The sequence below is a fragment of the Anabrus simplex genome, chromosome 1 (genome assembly GCF_040414725.1).
Source record: "Anabrus simplex isolate iqAnaSimp1 chromosome 1, ASM4041472v1, whole genome shotgun sequence".
Taxonomy (NCBI): Eukaryota; Metazoa; Arthropoda; class Insecta; order Orthoptera; family Tettigoniidae; genus Anabrus; species Anabrus simplex.
In genome coordinates, this window is record NC_090265.1 from 181,425,061 (window position 1) to 181,439,689 (window position 14,629).

Consider the following 14,629-nt stretch of genomic DNA (forward strand, 5'->3'; position numbering starts at 1 on the left):
CTAATTGCATCTCTAAAATTATTAATAAAATAGGTCACCTGTTCAATAGTTGCCAAGTTCTCAGCATAATTCCTTGTAACTGTGACAACTGGAAATAGTTTCTCATCAATCCATGATTTAGCTATATCTCGTACTGAAAAAGATAAAGGCAGGACGCCATCCAGCCAGGCTTGATTGTTCAGTGCCTCGAATATATCATCTTCATTATATGTTTTAAATGCCCTGGAAAATAGAAAGCCTCTTAGCAAAGTATAATATTTTGATTACATTCATTCATAACATACATACTACACACAGTATAGGTTGAATACGTTTTAGAACTCTTAGTTGAGAAATGTAATAGAGTAGATTTTGAGCAACCTGCATAACTGCTGTGAATTTTTCCTTTCTTGATGAAGATTTCAACCATTCATCATTGATTTGCAGTGAACGCTGTTGCCCACTTGACAGATTCCCTATCAGTTCTTTACTTAGTCCTTTCTCAAACAATTTCAAAGAACTTGGAAATTTACTGAACATTTTCCTTCGTAAATTATTCCAATCACTAATTCCTGTTCCTAAAAATGTATATTTAGCACAATTTGTCCTTTTGAATTCCAGCTTTACTTCATACTATAATCTCTCCTACCCTTAATAGCACCACTCAAGGTTATTTGTCCACTAATGTCACTCCACGCCATATCCTGCTTATTACAAGTTATAAACGTCATGTTTGGTCTGTATTGTCAACCTTAATGGGCTTGTTAAATTATAGAAAAGTCCCACCTATACAAGTTCCCAATGTTTATTTTATACAAGTACATGTTTCGTTCTTCATAGAGAACATCATCAGTTTGTCCGGCTCCATGGATAAATGGTTAGCGAGCTGGCCTTTGGTCCAGAGGGTCGTGGATTTGATTCCCGGCCGGGTCGGAGATTTTAACCTTAAAATGGTTAAATTCCCTTGGCTCGGGGACTGGGTATTTGTGCTGTCCCCAACATCCCTGAAACTTACACACCACACATAACACTATCCCCCAACCACAATAACACGCAAGTTACCTACCCATGGCAGATGCCACCCACCCTCATCAGAGGGTCTGCCTTACAAGGGCTGCACTCGACTAGAAATAGCCACGCAAAATTATTAAATATTATACCATAAGCTTAAAGTTCAATCATTGATAAAGTTGGAATCAAGGTATCATTGTAGGCAAGATACACACAAAGTTAAAATATTCTAAAAGTACACCTATATTGAAAAATTGAGTATTAAAATACATCTGCAAGTTTGTGTCCTGTTAAAATAACATCTTATAAGATTAGAGATATTTCATTTATTCAAAGAACAGGTGGTATATGACGAGATGTGTGATTCTGTACTATGATTGACCGTACATCAAGTATTTCTTAAATAAAATACATCATAAATAATTTATAAAGTATTAGCGAGTGTATTTTCAGTGCTAATAATAACAAAGTCTCACAGGAGCGAGTAGTCAACCCGCCGCAGTACTACCCTCTTCATCGCACAGCCAGCACGGGGTCAAGGACAGGTTGCGTCATACGATCTGGAAACTTCCATGCAAGAAATTTGCTATCTTCTAAACCAATTGTGGTATCGATTCAGAAATAATGGCACCTTATAGAATACATTTTGAACATCTCCTCATGTTAATTTCTCCAAAATCAATCCAGGGATTACGGAGATATTCAAGATTATATAAAACTTTACGTCGGAGCTAGATTTGAATAAAAGGCCATAGCTCCTAAGCCTGTTACTTCAGTTCACACCAACAACACGATGATGTTAGCTCGCCGCATGGTATGGAGTTGGCCTGAAGGGCGAGATTAAATCCAAGTGACGTACGAGCTGTGGAACAATGAATAATTCCGGTATTACAGTTCTTATAAACTTTCAGTAAGTAAAACCTCATTGAGAAACTTATAAATATTGAAGAGGATGACTTCAATAACCAACATTTACGTGTATGCTAGAAGTCAGAATAATTTCCAAGTGAACTCAACTTAAACTTTAACATTACAATGTGAATAACAGAATATTCAGAGACTTTACTTTTCATACAACAAGTGTTTAATAATTCACTTAGACATTATATCAAATGCAGTAGTTGAAAAGTGATATGTTTCTTCTGAAAACAGACTTTTTACAACAACAACAACAACAACAACAACTCTTCACACAGAATGCAGTAGTTAGGAATGCTAGTGATTTTTCCAAGTGATTTTTCACTACATAAATAGACACAAGTGCACTCATAGACATTTGTGTAAAATGCAAGTGAAATTTCCAAGTAAACTGTGCTTTTAGTAGTTCGCTACAAACATTTAGTGTCTTCAATTATTCCATCAGACATTCTATTTCTCCACGCAAATAGGAATAAACTGTGTTGTGATGAGTCCTAATGAACAGTGAAAATTTTAATTTGGTAGAAAGACTTCACACCAGTGATAGAAGTCAAACTTCTTTTTTTTTTCCTGTGAAAAGCCACCACAAGTTTCCCAAGAGCAACTTATTTTTCAAATTTTACATTTGGGTTCTAAGTCAGAATCGAGACAACGATTACAATTCACCAAGTGCTGTGGTTTACGTGAATCATTCCGATACTCGGGGGACAGTTAAATGTGGACACTCGCATTACATAAATCAGTGAATGGTTACCCTGTGCCGAGACCTTCAAGAATCAATGACAACCCATTGCTGCCTACAAGGGATCATGGTTCCATGGTTTGGTTGCTGACCACGAGGCATCGTGTTTCCATGGTTGGGTCGCTGTCTATCGAAGAGGTTCTATGGAAACAACTTCACTGTAACCAGCACAATTGCTAGCTGAACCTTATTTGAATAAATTCAGTTTAAAGAATTTGGAACATATTACAGACACGACCTCTCTCTGTACCCAGCTCCACATCTACACCCAGTGTGCCCTGCGATAAGATATCATTACTCTTCAAAAAATCTAGTCATGATTTTTATTATCAAATAATTTCCTGGTACAGTATGAGAAAGTTCTCTTCAGAACTATACACATAATTTAAAACTTGTACAGGCATTAGATAAAGAGTTATGTAACATGTTCTATGTTATGTAATGAAATTGAATTAAACCACTGTATGGAACCTTCCTTTTAAACATTACAGGAGTAGAGTTCTTTTTTCCAGAATTTTAGCCACCCATTCACCCACACTTTTGTCTAAACCAATAGCCCTCATTTTGTCAGCAGTCTCCCATGATCCACTCTATTAAGAGCCTTGGATAGATCCATAGCGATACAGTCCATTTGACCTCCTGAATCTAATACATCTGCTATATTTTATTAGAATCCCACAAGCTGAGGCTCACTGGAATAACCACTCTGAAACACAAAATGTCTTCTATCAAACCAGTTAGTAATTTTGCAAACATGTCTAATACAGTTAGAAACAATGCTTTCCCAGAGTTTACATGCATTTACATGCAAAACATGTCAAATTGACTGGCCTGTAATTAACTGCTTTATGTTTGTCACCCTTCACCTGTACACTGGGGCTACTATAGCAACTCTCCATTCATTTGGTATCACTCCTTCCTACAAACAGTAATCAAATAAATATTCAGGTGTGGCACTATATCTCAACCCACTACCTTTAGTATACCCCTATAAATCTTATCCATCCCACCTGCCCTTCTAGTTTTCAACTTTAGAATCCTTTTGTAAATATCTTTATCATCATTGGTAAATTTTGACACTTTGCCAGTATTAGCAACCTCCTCTTCCTGGTTATTATCCTTATATCCAACTCTCTTTACATACTGTTGACTGAATATTTCTGCCTTCTGCAAGTCCTCGTATATATACACTTGCCTTGTTCATTAATGATTCCTGGAATATCCTTCTGAAACCTGTTTCTGCCTCAAAGTATCTATGTATACTCTTTCCATTTTTCACAGAAATTTATGCTACAGCATGTTCAACAAACATGATACTTATCTTGAAGGAAAGGAGACATTTATTTTACACTGACAAATGTTTGAATAACTTTGATGATTATGTTGAAAAATACAGGAGTGACATTGAAATAAAGTAATGTCTTGAACTGTTGTTACTTGTTCATCTTCAAAACATTAGATAAACTTACTTCTTTACTTAGCCTTATACCATCAGGTACTCTTACGTATACCATTGCCCTGTATAAGCAGACACAGTGAATCATTTGGTAGTCATCTTTCTTTATACCTTTCTGTCCCCTATTTTATATACACTATTCTTTTGTCAATTTGATTCTTCTTTATCTCTCTTAAATACTTATATGTTTTCAACTACAAGTATAGAATATAATATAATTTCCTCATACAAAGTTCATGCTCTTCAGTACATATTTTTAAAGCTTTAATCATAACTAACCAATATTTTCTGAGGTAATGTTCATGAATTAGACCACAAGTTTATGAAAATTTTATTGGAAGCTAGTCTTTAAATTAAACTTAGCATTTAGCTAATGAAATTTTTAATCTGCAGTAATAGCCAATTCACTATGTCCTTTAAAACGAGTAAAATAATCAAAATCTTCAGCTGACACTTTTTCTTGTCTTAGAGAAACTTTAAAAAGTCCCAGGAACTCATAAGTGCTGTCATAACTATACATCTTTCCAAATTAAAAAGTAACTGAATCAATACATACTTGTCATGCATAAAGCTGTGGAGTCCAAGTCTCAATGTTTCATCTGTCAATGTACTACTTAGCATTTTCCACATCCAGACAGCTGTAACAAAAAATAATAACTTTTCTAAAATAACAGATATGTGCACATACAGAGAAATATAATCACTCTCTCTAGCCACCCATGAAAGCTAGTTGGTCATACATGAAATGCTTTACTCTAGTACTGAAATTGTTAGATCTACTATAAAAGCAATTATGAAGAGATCAAAGTAAGAGCTAAAGAAGTGCTGACTGTGTGAGATAGCATTTTAATACTCTTCCAAGGAAGGCTATTGCCAGTTAGTTATCCTTGACAACACTGATAGCTGTTGGTCGATGCATGCAGAGTGGGCTTCGGCTTACAGGTGACCACGGCTGGTTCGTGGTTCAATGGCTCTGCACTCCGACCGACCAACCGAGCAGAAGAGGGTTAGCCTCAGCTCTGTTCTGGCTCTACACCTCTGCATTCAGGAGACGGAGAAGGGCTGGTCCCCACCGTATGCTGTCCTAAGAATGGTTTTCCATTGTTTTCCATTCTCCTGCACTAAGGTCAGTGGCGGGACAGTTCCTAGCCTAGGCCATGGCCGCCAAACCCTCTCCTCTGAACATCTCCTTCACCGTATCACATCTCCCTGGCTTGAGAGACGGCATTACCATCTAGGAGGCTCCCCGTCCCCTTCAGGGATGGAATGAAAATGTTTTAGTAGTTTTTTTTTAATTGTATCAGAAGAATTGATACTATAAATACATACACATACATACTCTTACTGAATTATATAAATTATATACAAAGTCACACTTATCAAAAGAAAAAAAGGTCTATACTACTTTTGCCCAGAAATTGGCAACATCCAGTGCATTTTCTGTTGCCTGAAGTAGATCTTGTACTGTGCATGTTTTAGGGCACCTACTACACTGCAACAAATGAGACATCGTCTGCATTGCACCACACTCACACAATGATAACGCAATGTTGAAACCCCACTTCTGCAGGTTGCTTTTAGATCTTGTCATGCCTGCCCGTAATCTGTTCAGTGATCTCCAAGTACTCCATTTCTCCATGTGACCAGGTGGTAATTCTTCACTTGGTGTCAACCATTCTTCGGAGCGAGTGCAGCTTGCGCGTCACATATCAATGCGGGATTGCTGAGATGTCCCGTTAAGAGCCTCTGTTGTTCTGAGGAAACTTTTCCTTGATTTGAGTCTTGGAGTAACTGGCCTGTATCCATACAGAGGGTGAGCTTCAGATGTTTCTGCGTTCTTCCTCTCGTTTTTTGCTGCAACCTCTCGACGGATATCAGGAGGGGCAATACCAGCAAGACTATACAATTTGTTCAACGGAGTAGAAGTAGAGCTGTTGCAACATAGATAGAAAGATCAATTTATCAAAGGAGATGTTTGATAAATTTTTCAACTGCCTTGAAATCATTTAAGAGCAGACTAGGTAAAGAACTGGTAGGGAATCTGCCACCTGAGTGACAGCCCTCAATGTAAATCAATGGTGATTGTTTGATTGGAGGCAGTTTGGGTTTAGAAAAGGATATTCCAGTGAGGATCAACTTGCAGGATTTCAGCAAGATATAGCAGATATTTTAGATTCGGGAGGTCCATGTTATTGATCGGGTAGATCAAGGTAGACTACTGATAAAATGAGGGCGATTAGACTAGACCAGGGATGGCAAACCTTTGTCGACTAGCGTGTCATTTAAGGTCTTGGCTATTACCTTTTACTGTCCAGTGTGCCACCAGTTATTTTCCTTTAAAATCATCATGAAACCCATCATCTGACTTAATTTGGGTATTATATTGCATTACGAACAAAATCCATTCGACAGAATGTTTCATGATTTTGTGCAAACATCACTTCTTCTTTTACTACCACTTTTTCCCACACCTGTGGAGTCGTGGGTGCGAACTGCATCGCACATGTGGATTTGGTCTTATTTTACGGCCGGATGCCCTTCCTGGCGTCAACTCTATATGGAGGGATGTAATCACCATTGTGTGTTTGGTTGGTAGTGTAGTGTGTTGTCTGACTATGATGAGAAGAGTGTTTGGATGGACACATACACCCAATCCCCAAGTCAGAAGAATTAATCAGAAGCGATTAAAACCCCCAATCCGGCTGGGAATCAAACCCGGGACCTTCTAAACCGAAGGCCAGTACGCTGACCATTCAGCTAACGAGTCGGATTTGTGCAAACATCACTGAAAATTACATTTTTTTAACCGATAAATTTTTAAAATAAGGTATATATGTATTGCTTTAACCTAATAAAATGTGAACAAAAATGGCCACAAAATTAATTGTGACATACTTCTTTATTAAAGCGTAATGCTATGTTGGTAGATTTTAGACCTATTTTTTGCATGTTAAAAACATTAAAACATGTTAGTATGTTGTCTGACGTGCCACTGAAGTCGTGTTTGCGTGTCACCTAATGGCCTTTACCACTGTTACCTACTCCAATTTTTTGAGATCTGTTTTACTAGAAATTTAGCCACCCATTCAGTCATTCTTTAGTCTAGTCCAGGGATGGTGAACCTATGACACGCGTACCACTAGAGGCATTTTGCAAGGCACTTTTACTGGGCCTTTATGTTTTCTTATATAAATTATGTGAGTAAAGAACTGGAACAATATTGCCAGATGGGCAGCAGATGTCATGATAGTGAATGGGATGAATTGTCAGGTTGTTTCACAAGAGAAAAAGTCCAATGGTGAGTTTTAATTATAGAGTTAATGGAGTGGATGTACCTATTGGGGATCGCTAAGTATGTATTATACAAGGAAAAATCTTCGCTAGATTAATCACATTAACCCTGCAGTGCTTACACACAATTTTATGTCGTAGTAGGCTGCATGGCATCTGAGAGACGCCATTCCATTTCTGAGGCAATTACACTAACCAAAGTTTCAAATAAGGATTGACATTAATTTCAGCCATTTTGAAAGGATGATTATAGATTACTAAATCTAATTGATATAGCCAGGCTGAGTGGCTCAGATGGTTGAAGCGCTGGCCTTCTGACCCCAACTTGGCAGATTCTATCCTAATTCAATCCGGTGGTATTTGAAGATGCTCAGATACGTCAACCTCATGTCGGTAGATTTACTGGCACATAAAAGAACTAGTATGGGACTAAATTCCGGCACCTTGGCATCTCCGGAAACCATAAAAGTAGCTAGTAGGACGTAAATAAAATAACATTATTATTATTATTTACTGATATAAAGGCAACTAACAATGGACATTAGGCAATGGAGCAGGAACCTAAAATGTTTCTCTGACATAACCAAGCGGCGCAGATCTACACCCATCTTATCACTAGCCGAAATGTCCTTGGTATTTTTGTGGTTATCTTTCCCTGCAGTACATAAGTACAGTATGCCAATTATGGCCTTTATTTTACATATGTCGGTAGGTCAAGCGTCCCTTTCTCTGCTGTAATTCGTTTGAACCTCTTCAGTTTTCCTGTTTGTGCATTCCACTATAGGAGATAGCACTGTGCCATCAAAGAATAGTTCCCAGCATTCTTTAGGAGTTTTAGCAAGCTTTTCAACACCTTTCACACCAGGTAAATGTGTGTGATACTTTGTCGCTGGGTTTGAACATTTCTGGGAGGATTAGCTTCATGCCATTTAGAAACTCCATTTCACCCTAAGAAATAAGCACTGTCATTTGTTCCTGCTTCATCACTACTGTCTGCATTTTGTTCAGTGCCTATACTTTCATTTCTTGTTTCTAGAGCATCTTCCTGCTCGTAATCATCCTCAAGCAAACGCTGTACAATGCTTGTGTTGTCAAGGCAATCAAGGTTATATTTCCTCTCCTTTCCACTCATTTTTGTCCCCAAAAACATGAGAAATTTACATTTTAGCAAGAAACTGTGCAATCTGAGACATTCTAAAGAATCATTTTTGCAATAATATTCAAGATAATACCTCAAAACAAAAACTTACTTTGTAACGCTGAAGTTTGTGCGGCGCCTATCTCTCCCAGAAGTATTTGAGCTTGAGCTTACAAGTCAGCATACGAATAAAAGACAATTATTTCATGCAAAATGGGTATTATACTTTTGCTTACCATTCAAGAAGTCTGTTGTCAGATAGTTTAGATAGCTTCCGGGTAGATTTTGTGATCTTAGAAGATTTAAGTTCCTTTCTCATCTGTCTTGTTACAAAATAAAATTGACATTTCATATAATGAAACACAAGTTTAGCGGTAATGTCTGCAACATGGTCATCACAGCATCCTAATTCTTTAGAATTAATAGTGATACTGTGCAAACTGTCCAAACACTCGTAAAATATATCACCCCATAGACTATGTTCACAGGAGATTTTTTGTTCCACTACACTTTCAGCTTGCACGAACACATTATAAACTGCTCTTGAAGGATGGTTGAGGAAAGTGCTGTCAGTGCTGTATTTATTGCTATAGTCCTCAATAAATGTGAGGGCTGTGGCAAGTATTTCTTCTGTAGGCTTTCCATGAAGCAGGCTGACACATTTATGACATTTTGTGACCTTGGATACATTGCGTATTACATATCACCCTAGATAATAAATCAAACACTCCTTTGCAAGACTGCGGCTATCGCTGTTAATTAGACCTAAATTGTTCTCCCAGTCCTGTAAGAGATCATCCATGTCCTCAGTGAAGTCTGGTGCTTGTCTTATTTTATTTTGTGTGTTTTCTACTACAGCCTTATTTCTCTCTTCTGTCTTCTTACCCAGCGTTCTCATTTGATTGCTGAATGATGACAATGTCAGTTCAAATTTGGGCTCACAATTACTACCCGATGACAGGGCAAGTTTGGTTGGGATATAAATAGACTGCAACATGTGTAAATTCAGAAAATCTATTGTTGAAGGGTGGTCGTCACAACTTAATGAGCATAATATACCAAAGTGCCATTCTAGTGGATCTTGATTAAATTTGGCTGTGAGCTTATATCGGAATCCATTATTCCATAAATACTCGGATACCTGTATGGTGCTCTCAATTGTTACTCTTAGAGATTCAAATTTTTTTCTGAAGCAAAAGTATTATTCTTCCCATTGAGGTTATCTCTCCATTTTATTAAGGTTTGATGCCCTATTGAATCTTTATAAAGAGCCCCTACTGGTAAAGAAGTATTTAATACATCTATTAGGATGTTTAATTCCCTTGTGAACGTTTCAGTCGGTTCGCTGTTTTCAAATCCCTCCGAGTTTATCTGTCTAAAGAACTTTATGCCATTTGCAACAGAATTACTAAATAATTGAAAAGCAAGTCTCACGTTCATGCGCTGAAATGAAGTGGGGTCTATATGTGCCGACGTTAGCTTGTGGCAAACTTTCAAACCTACAAATTTATGGCAGTTATCCATTTCGAAAACTTGTTGATAGAATTTTAAATCCACAACTTCATTATTGTAATAGACTTGTCTTTTGTCATGAAAATTATTTCTGATGCACTTAATTATATGTACAGCATCTGAAAGGCCCAAAGTCTCCTACTAGAATCAAAAGGATTAGAAATAGAGCACACGACCTTCTCTTCATTTCCATTTATTCCTAAATTTTTCCACACCTTTTTATTAGACTGACTTCTGTCTGAGGCAAACCTATAATTCTGGTGCCAATTTGATCCAGTTGTAAGACCATCTGGATTAAAATTCATGACAAAATACCGCCAGATGTGGAATTTCAGTTTGCATACACAGCAACCGGTTGAACCCAATTATGCAATAGGGGCACAAACATGAACACCAACACACGATTTGAGAGTTTATTTTTTCCATGTTCTTGGGTGCGTTCTCCTAAATTTATGAATCCATCAACTTTTAATGAGTTGGTGTTAAACTGAACCTCTTCTCTCAGTTTTACTTCGTCATATATGAGAATTCCTGTGTGATTGTTTTCACACTTCTCATCGCAGCAATAGTTCTCAGTAGCACTAATGGCATGGGTGTTCACCCCGTAAGGGCACTTAAGACCTTTAACTAATTTTTGCAGGTGAGCCTCAGAAGGAAGAGGAAGCATATCATGCCTTAAACAGTGTCTATAGACCTTAGGTGATTTAATTTTAAATAGGAGATTATCTAAAAGGAATTCATTACCATATCTCATTTCTTTTTTATTTCTTAGGTGACATTTTTTTTTAGCATGGTGTCAATAATCACCTTTTGCTTTCTACTTAATGTCAGCTCACTTGAATAATTTAGCTGTAATTTGGAATCTCTTAGTTGTTTTTCTAGCAACAAAATCTTAGCATTAGCTACAGTGTTTTCAATTTATTATGGATAGCCATTATATTACGTCCCTGTCTCTTTAGTATGTTTCTAAGTGAACTTATTGTCTTTTTAGCTGTGTATGAATCTATTTCATTTCTTTTAGCACTCTCAGAAAAAGCATCAAAATTTAATTCGCGGTGATGGCTGTGTGATTTGTTTCTTGAACCTTCCTCTGTCTTCAGAGGCTGTCTTTTACGGGGTGATTTTCATTTGTTTAATTGTTTCATGAGATACTGTGGCAAATTGGGGAATATATGAGGGACAGCACCAGTTTTCAGTTTCCATCTATCTCTATCTCTTGCATTACAAATGAATCTGATTTAACAATAAATTCATCAGAAAAATTTGAATCACACACATAACACTTATCAGAAAGCTTTTTGTCCTTTCTGGGAAACGTGTTTTCCCATTTTAAAAATTCTGCTTCATTTTTAGGTGGTTTGAAGAAGTGTTTACCTCTCGTAGTTTTGTAGCCAGACTTACATCCTGGAATGAGGCAAGTAGGCATTTTTTCCTCGTCGGTATTTTTGTAAGTTTTATAAACCCAGCACTATACACTAAATAAAAGATTACCATCACCAAATCACACGCTCTTCACTTTCGGTTAACAATAATACATGACAATTAAGTTTTTGCCTTCAAAGAACAACACTACCGAACATAACCATATTACAATTACAGATACCAACGCTCAGATAGCAATGGTGATGCTCCTAGCGGACGATTCATCACAGTCCCTATACTAGCCAACAGGGAAAGCCCTGTAGGGTTTGAACCCACTATCTCCCAAATACTGGATATTGTAGTACAATTTAAGAACTTCATCATATAGATCTGCATTGATACAGCTAAAACTAAGAAACAATGTTAGGTTTTGGTCCACCCAATCAATACACATCACTTTACAAATGAAAAACTATTTAATTAAAAACATATCAAATATTAGGGACATGTTTCCTGTCTATATGAGACTTCATCAGCCATAAAAATCACATGGTAGATAACAAAACTCATTGTTCAGAACTTGAAACAAATGGAAGAACCCAATGCCTTTTTAAGGATTATTTTAGAAATGCAAAAGATTTATAAATAAATATACATTATTTTCACAAAATGACCTCACTTCTTGCAAAAAACTTTTGTTGTCTTCAATGTTAAAATTGAAACATAACTTGAAATGTAACATGCCTGCCATAATGTCTCGTACGGAATACAATGTCCATTGTTGATAGTGTTGTGAGATGGACGGTGGACAATAGTATGATAATAAACGGGGTTAAAAGTCAGGTTGTGAGTTTCACAAATAGGAAAAGTCCTCTCAGTTTTAATTACTGCGTTGATGGGGTGAAGGTTCCTTTTGGGGATCATTGTAAGTACCTAGGTGTTAATATAAGAAAAGACCTTCATTGGACTAATCATATAAATATGATTGTTAATAAAGGGTACAGATCTCTGCACATGGTTATGAGGGTATTTAGGGGTTGTAGTAAGGATGTAAAGGAGAGGGCATATAAGTCGCTGGTAAGACCCCAACTAGAGTATGGTTCCAGTGTGTGGAACCCTCACCAGGATTACTTGATTCAAGAACTGGAAAAAATCCAAAGAAAAGCAGCTCGATTTGTTCTGGGTGATTTCCAACAAAAGAGTAGCGTTACAAAAATGTTGCAAAGTTTGGGCTGGGAAGATTTGGGAGAAATGAGACAAGCTGCTCGATTAAATGGTATGTTCCGGGTGTAAGAGGAGAGATGGCGTGGGAGGACATCAGTAGACGAATAAGTTTGAGTGGGGTCTTTAAAAGTAGGAAAGATCACAATATGAAGATAAAGTTGGAATTCAAGAGGACAAATTGGGGCAAATATGCGTTTACAGGAAGGGCAGTTAGGGACTGGAATAACTTACCAAGGGAAATGTTCAATAATTTTCCAATTTCTTTGCGATCATTTACGAAAAGGCTAGGAAAACAACAAATAGGGAATCTGCCACCCGGGCAACTGCCCTAAATGCAGATCAGTATTTATTTATTTGTATTGGTCGGTCGGTCGGTCGGTATGTATGTATGTATGTAAAACAAAATTTCCTTTATGAACTGTTGAGAAAACACTGGAGAACAAATATACACATAATTAATGAGGTAGTTTAACACTTCTTGCAAACAATCTTTCTGCAATGTTAAGTATGAACGACCTTACTTGGAAATGTTGGAAGCATTGTTAGAATCCGGTAGTTTCAGTGTGTTGGCTGGGGAGATCGAAATTCTGGCCTTGGAAAGAGGATTGGTACAAATCCATATCAGAACATTTAAAAACTTTAACTTGTAAGGAATACTTCCAAATTGAGCTATTCTTTTAGAAAAAATCTGAAGCCTTAAGAGATCACCTGTTGTATGGCAAAGATCAGCGCTTTTGACCACCATATTCATGGCTTAAATCTTAAGAAAATTCCTTTCTTTTAAAGACAAGGTCGGAAAGAAAGAGAGATAAAAATTAACGGGTTTATAACCCTTGGATATCTAAGAAAAGAGATTCCATCATGATTGTATGATATAAAAGCTTACCATAAAATTGGATGAAACTCCCTATAGCTGGTTTACGACTGAGCCTCGCTCTGACTTGCTTCCTGCCACACTACTGTGCGTGTTATAGCTGTGTTTTCTTTTGCCCAGCGAAACTTGGCTAGTGGCAGTAGGGGAGGGGGACAGTGCTATTAGTGGGGGTAGGGGAAATAGCTCGGCCTATAGTGGGAGTGGGAGGCCGGGAAGTTTGAATTAGAGGAGGTGACTTCAAATGATTAATTTTTAGTGATGATACAAATGATGGTATCTGTTCATATAACAAATTTTTGTTCTCTTGTGCATCATTTGAATTTTTGTTTGCATTAATATTCTGGTCCAAAACTATATAAATGGTTTCATAAAAAAAAGTGAGCAAAGGGAACCTGATGAGCAATTACGAAAATATTTATAGAGGTTTGGACCAGAGTATTAACGTAAACAAAAATTTAAAAGACGTACAGGAGAACAAAAATCCGTTATATGAACAGATACCATCGCTTCTATCATCACGAGAAATTAATCATTTGAAGTCACCTGCTCTAATTCAAACTTCCCGACCTCCTGCTCCCACTATAGACCGAGCTATTTCCCCTTCTCCCACTAATAGCACTGTTCCCACCCTTACTGCCACTAGTCAAGTTCCACCGGGCAAAAGAAAAAACAACTATAACACGTGGAGTAGTGTGACAAGGAGCAAGTCAGAGCGAGGCTCAGTTGTAAACCAGCTATAGAGAGTTTCATCCAATTTGATGATAAGCTTTTATGTCATACATCGTGACAGAATCTCTTTTCTTAGATATCCAAGGTTTTTAAACCCGTTAATTTTTATCTCTCTTTCTTTCCAGACCTTGTCTTTTCTAAAAGGAATATTCTTAAGATTTAAACCACAAATATGGTGGTCATGCCATACTCATCTTTGCCATATTACAGGTGATCTCTTAAGGCTTGATTTCTTCTACCTGAATAACTCAATTTGGAAGTATTCCTTACAAGTTAAAGTTTTTAAATGTTCTGATGTGGATTTGTACCAATCCTATTTCCGAGGCCAGAATGTTGATCTCCCCAGTCAACACACTGAAACTATCAGATTCCGACAATGCTTGCAACATTTTC

General features: G+C 37.2%; 1 protein-coding gene across 1 annotated transcript in view; it reads right to left on the reverse strand.

Annotated features, from left to right (window-relative positions):
• Positions 1-14,629, reverse strand: part of LOC136885424 (aminopeptidase Q) — a 256,957-nt gene that overhangs the window by 128,406 nt on the left and 113,922 nt on the right. The window contains exons 10-11 of the mRNA XM_067157954.2: positions 4,663-4,744; positions 39-222 (exon numbers count right to left, since the gene is read on the reverse strand). Of these exons, the coding sequence (XP_067014055.2) occupies positions 39-222; positions 4,663-4,744 (266 nt within the window). The remainder of the gene's footprint in view (positions 1-38; positions 223-4,662; positions 4,745-14,629) is intronic.